Source organism: Coffea eugenioides, unplaced genomic scaffold (genome assembly GCF_003713205.1).
Source record: "Coffea eugenioides isolate CCC68of unplaced genomic scaffold, Ceug_1.0 ScVebR1_196;HRSCAF=802, whole genome shotgun sequence".
NCBI lineage: Eukaryota > Viridiplantae > Streptophyta > Magnoliopsida > Gentianales > Rubiaceae > Coffea > Coffea eugenioides.
Window position 1 is genome coordinate 61,673 of NW_020862412.1, and position 7,796 is coordinate 69,468.

At 36.2% G+C, this 7,796-nt stretch overlaps 1 protein-coding gene across 1 annotated transcript; it reads right to left on the reverse strand.

The window, feature by feature from the left end:
* Positions 1–273: 273 nt before the first annotated feature.
* On the reverse strand, positions 274–7,710 carry LOC113756096 (aspartic proteinase-like protein 2). The gene is made up of 9 exons (XM_027299891.1): positions 7,068–7,710; positions 5,986–6,115; positions 5,324–5,571; positions 3,553–3,777; positions 3,199–3,361; positions 2,986–3,059; positions 2,279–2,369; positions 1,285–1,360; positions 274–790 (listed from the first exon to the last, which is right to left on the reverse strand). Exons 1-9 carry the CDS (start codon positions 7,334–7,336, stop codon positions 666–668), a joined length of 1,401 nt encoding a protein of 466 aa, XP_027155692.1. The 5' UTR covers positions 7,337–7,710; the 3' UTR covers positions 274–665.
* Between the last annotated feature and the right edge of the window lie 86 nt (positions 7,711–7,796).

Genomic DNA, 7,796 nt, shown 5'->3' on the forward strand with positions numbered 1-7,796 from the left:
CAGCTAATCAGTAAAGACCTTCCAGATATTTAAGTGTACTTCTCTCTTATATTCTCACTTTTGTCCCCAAAAGGGCCCTAGTTTTGGCCTTCAGATGATCATTTAAACAATAAATGTCTGCACGCATCAGTGTGCAGTTTAGTTCCTACAGTTTGCAAGCGGTTTCATGAACAACAGACTGACTTGTAAACATTCTACTCATCTAATAACTTTAAAAGCTTTTCACAGCCACACTAGTGGTAATGGTATCAGCACATCTGGAAAGTACCGTACATGCTGCTCTAGAAAAGAATATGATGTAAAAATACCAAAAACAGAACCAAAATTTAGGAATACTTACTGTCTCTTGAAGCTCCAGTACACAAGCGGAATCAAAGAAATTGGACCAGCTTTAGATCAAACATACAACCACACTCCAAAAAGAATAAAATAAAATAGAAAAGGCCCCACCAAAGAGGAAGAAGGAAAAAGAAAATGAGAAATAACAACTCCATGCGCTTCTGAACACAAAGATCCACATAATAGCTACATGCTAATGGCAAACTAGTATTCAACCGTGCTACACATCAAGTATTTCAGTTTTGCTGAGAATAACATTGCCCAAATACAAAACTTTTTTTCCACATCAAGATTCTCTGCTGAATAAATATCGGAAGAGTATTCAATCATGAATCTAAGCAGGTAGTCTGACAATTATTGAAAGAAAAAGTGTACTCACAATTATATTCAGCCCATCCAATGGTTTGATTTTCAAGATCATACGAAACAAGCTTGTTTGCGAGTACAAGATCTGCATTAGAAGGGAGAAAACCGAAGAAAAGACCAACCAAATTAATATGCAACAAGTAGTTCTGCATTAATAACAACAGAATATTCCAGCCTGTCGCTAATTTATGAAAGTCATGCTGAGCATTAATAATTGTTTCAGGCTAAAAGGCAGATACCAGAAAAACATAAACACATAATAATTGGCAAACGTATATTCGGAAGCATCTATTTAGCCAGTGAACAATAGAATCCAGACTTTAAGTCCAAAACTGACCAAATGATTAACCAAACAGTTTCCTCACAGGTAATGATGCACTGTTCTCCTTTACCAAGATTGTCAACATAGGTCATAATAGACACATATTTGACAAAATCCTTTGACAATTAGACGTAGACAAACATCAAGTATGTGAAACTATTGCATTTACCAGAATCTAAATATACTTCAGACAACTTTTTTTTTATGTATTTATAAAGCTATTTCTCTTAAGAAACAAAAGAGCATTTTAGTAATACCTCCCAAAAGAGTTACTTCCCTTCCATCTCTTGTCTGCATACCCTTATTCTGCCAACCAATACACCATTGATCATCCTATAACATCAAAGTTGAATAAGAGAGAGGTCAATGTGTCTTTAATTTGAGAAACTAAGACCAATTTTTGCAGGAACAGAACAAAACTTTATTCACTACAAGCACCCAATAAACCCCAACCACCCCCCCTCGAGGGGGGGGGGGGTTTAATTTTTCTCTGTAGGATGCAAATTACAAATCTTTTGCAGGGCGCAGAAAATATTTGAATGACACTTTGACATCATTTATGCACTAGTCAATCTAATTGGATAACTGTCAAACTAGAAATTCCTATATTGGAACCATGACTCTCTGTATCTCTTTATCAAACAATATGTTTGGTGCCACACCTCCAAATATTCATTCTTATTTCAGTTTGGATCATCGTTATTTTATTCTTGGATGCAGGGGCATAATTCTGGGGTAATCCCACTGGGGAAACAAGATTAACACAATGGTAATAATTTTATCAGACTCCAAATCTCAGCATGGAAATTTACATTCAGGAAAAGACAACAACTATGCTACGTAAACTAAACAATGACACGAAAGCACCATAACATATACAAAATAGCGCACACAAAAATATTCTGAAACTCAAGCATGACAGTATCATTGAGTATAAGGTACAAAAAAATGTTTGACAAGAAGTAATTAAGATCAAATTGTCTTGCAATTAGAGAACAAATTAAGTAGCTCCACATTGAATCGCTGAACAGACATTGCCATGAGTTTTAACCAAATGCAGACATCCAAGGCTGATTTCAGATTGAAGAAAAAACAAAAAAGGTATGTCTAAATTTAGTAGCAAGTAACAATGCATTCAAGAAAAGACTGAAGTTTGCTGTTTAGAAATTGCTGGCTCCAACAACAATGGTACAAATCACAACTCCCACTTATAGACAGGGTCTTGCATAGGCCAAAAAAGCAAATACTTACATGAAGATCAAAGAGATATTCATGGGGATAAACTGTCAAAGAAAGTGAATCCTCAAAGTGGAAAGTAACAACTGGAAATCCATCATCAACACTGCGAATAAAAAATTATTCTGGTCATCACAAGCTGATCAATGCACAAGCAAAACTATGTAGCATCAAATGGTAAGATATGCTAATCATTAACAATTCGGTTGACAAGCAGTGAACAAATAATGTTATGATACTTGGGATGGCTAGAGTTACTGCTGCCATTTACAGGTGGTTTAGAGCTCGAATGAAGGCTACTTATATTAGAAGAAAATGAACAGAATACAAGGTCTTTTTTAAATACAAGAACAAAAGAATATTTTGATTCTGACTACCATTTAGTGCTGTTTAAATGAAATTTCAGTTATTAAATTCAGTCTTTATTGTTCACTTGGTCTATGTTTTCTTCTGTTTTTAAGGATGTGGGCCTGGAAGGGAAGAACTGAATTAATATCCACAGATCACTGATTTACGAGTCACCAACTTGCATCAAAATTTCCACCATGGCCCTCCATCTCAATCACTGTACCAAATGGTTACTTGAACAGAAAATCAAAGCATATAAAACTATGATGTAAACCAGACAAGAGAATATTCTACCCTCAGCTATAATCAATTCCAAGAAACTGCAGCCCCCTCGTACATGTATGACATGCAAAGAGTAAAGTTAGGAGTCTTACTTTCCACTATAGACAAAGCACTTGAACTGATTTTCAACAATATGGATTTTCAAGTTGGATTGGGATGCCGTAATCTGGAGGCAAGAGAACCAAAAACAAAAAGATAAGAAACAATATGCTTACAAAACTAACTGAATGAGTGTAAGCATGCAATCGAATATCATGTTACGAAATATTTATTGGTTGAAATAAGGCTCAAAAATTTAGATGCACCTTTTCCATAAGTGGAGTATAGACATCATCAGGAAGATAAGCCAAGGTTGTACCACTGTCTATTATTGTACCACTTCCAGATCCACCTCCTAATACATCTGAGGGAAGGTTTAGAACGTCACCACCCACCTCAATTGCGTTCAGAACAACATTATAATGTGCCCTAAGAGTGTAATATAACAATAATCAAGACAAAAACTAGTTCCAAAATTATAGAGAATATCAAATTCATGAATTAGAAAATACCAAGTGCACGGTCAACAAAACCAACAAGCCTCAACACCGGAAGAAGATAACCAACAAACATAGCATATCCAAACCACAACAAAAATGAAAGACGCAACGTAAACATACTCATTTGGGACCAATGGTGTTGTCTTTAGTTTTGGCTGCACTACTTGTCCAATAGCAAATATGCCTCCTCCATTGATACCATCCAAGCAATGTGAAAATATTTTTTTAACCTTTCCTGCTGAAGCAAGCTGTGAAATAATAGATGAATTTGCTTGTCCAAAACCAATTATGCCATCAACTGCTTCAGTAGATGACCCTAGCTCTCCAGATTGTTGAGATGAACACCTATCTTGGATCAAAAGAATGTAAGTTACAGAGGCAGCATAAAAGAAACACCATAAATGGATCACTATCCAGCCATGACATAAAGGAATACATAACTGGAATGTAAACATTCTGCACTACAAACAGCCAGGAACAGAAAAGGAAATATATAACTGAGATGAACAAGAAAACTTGGGCATTCCAAAACTTCTCAACCATTGCTTCAACACCGACAAGTGTAGGATAGTTAAAAAATTTACTTGTTGTACAGAACCTCAGGCATCGACTCTTTTACGGCCAAACAAGATAATGCCTAGAGGTACTTTATTATTAACACACCAAAAATTAAAAGATTGGCAGGTACCAAAAGCCTACTGAATTCATACTTTTCTTCTAGATAGACAAAAAAGGTTAGAACTACCAAGTGTATTTAAATGCAATAGTTAGCTCACAACTTAGGGTATCATCAAGAGCATGTATCGATAACATACTTCTTACTATGGATCAAAGAAAAATATCACCCTGCTCAAAAGAAATAAAGAGGAAAAATTCATAAAGATTGGAGCCCAGTTTGCAGGATTCCAATATTCACTATACAAGCTAATCACGATTACTGGCAGCAAGACATTCTAATGCGCCTTAAGGTGCATGTACCAACTGTAATTACTTGAGCTTCATTTATGATTTACCTAAATGATAAATATTGTAAATTTGTTGGACTCCATCTGTATCTGATGTTAGAATGACTTTGTAGATGACAAATGAATATAAGCAGACCCTAGAATTTATATAGCTGTAGTATCCACCATCCAGCCCATATCGATTTTATGGTAGCCACTTGAGGGAGCCATTTAGGTACGGATATGGTGCAATTTAACATAGTATTCACAGATCCAAGAAAGTAAGCAAATGGTATCAAACAGAATTCCAAGCATCCCTGTGCAACTCCATGGGAAGGAGGCGTTTGTTTTCTATTCTACATGCCATAGATATGGACTCTGTTTAAATTACCCTAGTGTTTTGCATCATTTTATCTCCATTTCCTTTCGCTAACATTAATTTTCATTAGATATGAACTGCATATTCGAGCACCTAACAGAGCTATAGAAACTAATCCACAGCTCAAATTTTTCCTTGTATTTGTGGCATTTTGCTTTCTATATGCACATATTAAGTGTAAAATTAGTTGGAAATGCATTAAAGTAGAAGCGATGATTAAGTAACAGCTTACTATCTTTGACAACCTCGCAGTTCTTCAGTCTCTCCGAAAGTCTCTGTCCTGATCTTAATTTTAGTCCAACAAAGACACAAGTAGTGATTGCCTTCCTTGCAGATCAAGCAAGCTTCAATCTAATAACAGTTATAATTTCCAGTACAACCGCTTAGGTAAGTTTCTTAAATTTGAGGATGGTGGATAATCATACTTCAGAACATAACGCCTTTATGCAGAACCAAGATCTTGGTGTATAACTGGTCAATAAGTTGTAGGCTAACACAGAATGCAATCAAGGCTCGTTCCTTAAAAATCATGAAAAGGATACTTTCTAACATTAGAAATAGAACTTACCCAAACACTATACTACCATTCATGGGTATGGTTTGAAGATTTCCCGACAGTTGATTAAGTTTTGCATAGTCTCTGACAAAATATCCGCCGGTTGAGCTCCCGTCTCCATAAGTAACAGAATATGCACAGGGGTTACCAACCTTGCAATCAGAGGCTGGGGCATTGAATGCAGACAAGCAAAAGTCTTGATCACAACTAACAAGTCTCCCAGTGCTGGAGGCTTTCATGTCATATAGAGTCAAGTCAATCTACAAAAAAGAAAAAAGCATTCCAATTTCCAGTCGGAAAAGAAATGTCACCATGAAAGCCACATGTATGCCAAACTCTTTTTTTTTAAACTTATCATGTAGCGGCAACTTGTATTTCGTATAAAGCTAAATACATTGATTTTACAGAGAAATGGTTTTTGAGCCTGTTGTTGTATTTTTAATCCACATGGGGGAAGAACTGCTTCCACATTACATCTTTCCTAAGATCTACAGAAAAAGACGCTATGCTATTACTAATTCTATTTACTATGCCACTTACAAACGAGAAGAAAGAATGATGAATCTAAAAGCTCTATCCTAATGAATAGCAGCTATAGCAGCAACATTGTAAATTCATCAGATGCCAAAATACTAGTCATCCTAAGAGTTACAAAATTTAGGAGAATGTCTTACACCAAGACTGCTTTTCTTGGGGCATCTGACACAGCCAGCACAGTTTACCCAGAGAATGTCACTTCCTGTATCCACTTGCACATAATAATCCTGAGGAGGAGTCCCAATCGAAAGCTTAGTGAAATAGAGCCTGTACAACAAATCAAAAACTGTGAATAACTAGAATTCAAATTTCTTTATCCATGAATAGATTGCATTTTGAAGTAAATGTGTCCACATCGAAACTGACAAATCTTAAACTGTCTTTAAAATAGATTTGTTGGTGTTCACAAATTAAGAAACATGATACAACATGGAGTAGCAGAAGTTTCAAGTAGCCACACTTAAGGAGTTCAATAGGTGACTCAAATGTGCATGAAGTTGCATTGAATTTGTGTTTCTCTTCCCTTCTATTTCCCCTTTAAGGTTGAGGGAAACACATCAAGTTTAATAGCCAAGAAAGACTAAAGCCACTAGAGATAGAATAATGAAATTCATAGCGGATGCCATCTGATGCCAGTGGAAGAAAAAATCTGTGCATATCTGAGTTGCAGACATGCTAATGAATGCATATGCAATGTACAGTATGGTAATGATCCACAAAAGACTAACTGAAGTAAATGGCAAAACTTGACAAACTTTAGCAGGAATGACCACTAAGTAAAGCCCGCAAATAAAAAGAAAAAGGGACTGTGAGATATGGCCAGAAAATCACAACCATGGTGATGCCAAGACAATTGACGTCATAAAATTGCCAAAATTTCCAAATTCCTCTTTCCTTCCCTGCAAAAACCCAAAGTAGAGAGCAAAGACAAAAACCACCAATCACATTCATCAGACCAATAGACACATTTATCAGCAATGACCACAAAATTATCACACAGACTATAGACAAAGGCTTTGTCAGATTGGATCTGGACAACTAAGTCAAGCACAAAATACAATGTCCTGAAAAGAAGCATAAAACTTAATTATCACATCTCAATCATGCAAAATCACAACCAGTTAACCATGAAAATCCTGAAGAATTAAATGAAATATTACATAAACAAGTTCACAAACACATACGTAACTATGAGGAATTAAAAAGTTGAAGAACTAACGCTGCATCTGTAGGGGAACCATTGCCACCCAAAGGCATGTCAAGGGCTGCAAGCATTCTGCCATGGCGGTGGGAATCATGAGCCTTGAGTGAAGTCAAAAAAGACCCTCTTCCTCCATTCTCATTCCTTCTCCCTTTAAATTTATGTTCCACCTCAAAAACCACATTATTGTTACCTTCTACATAAAAAATAACACCATTAACAACCAGAGAGACTAACAGGGCTAAAGCTACTACCGACCCATTTCTTCTTAGATCCGGAGCCATCATGAAAAACCAATAAACCAACAATTACTTATCACAAAAGCAAAACAACCAAAAGGGACATGCACAAGTATGGTGTATATGGATAAATGAATTCCAAGAATGGATTTTTAAGAGGTAAAAGAACAAAATAATCGATTTTTATAGGAGGGATAGATGAAAAAACCAAGGAAAAGAATGTTGGAGGGAGTTTTGAGGGAGAATGGTGGAAGAGAATGCAAAGGCAAGGCTGGCTCGCCTCGAAAGGGTCGGTGAAAGCCGAGGCAAAGACTATGTAGGGCCAAAGAGCCTTAAGATGGGGAGTTGAATTCAATTTCTATAAGAAAGCAACGAGTGAAAGTGTGAATCAGATGAATTCAACGGCTATGACATCATTTGTTTTTTATTTGGTGAAAATTTGGACCTTTCTCTGATTGCTGTTTCTTCCTCAAGTCTTTTCTGTTTGTTTCTTGGAAATTTACAAGCA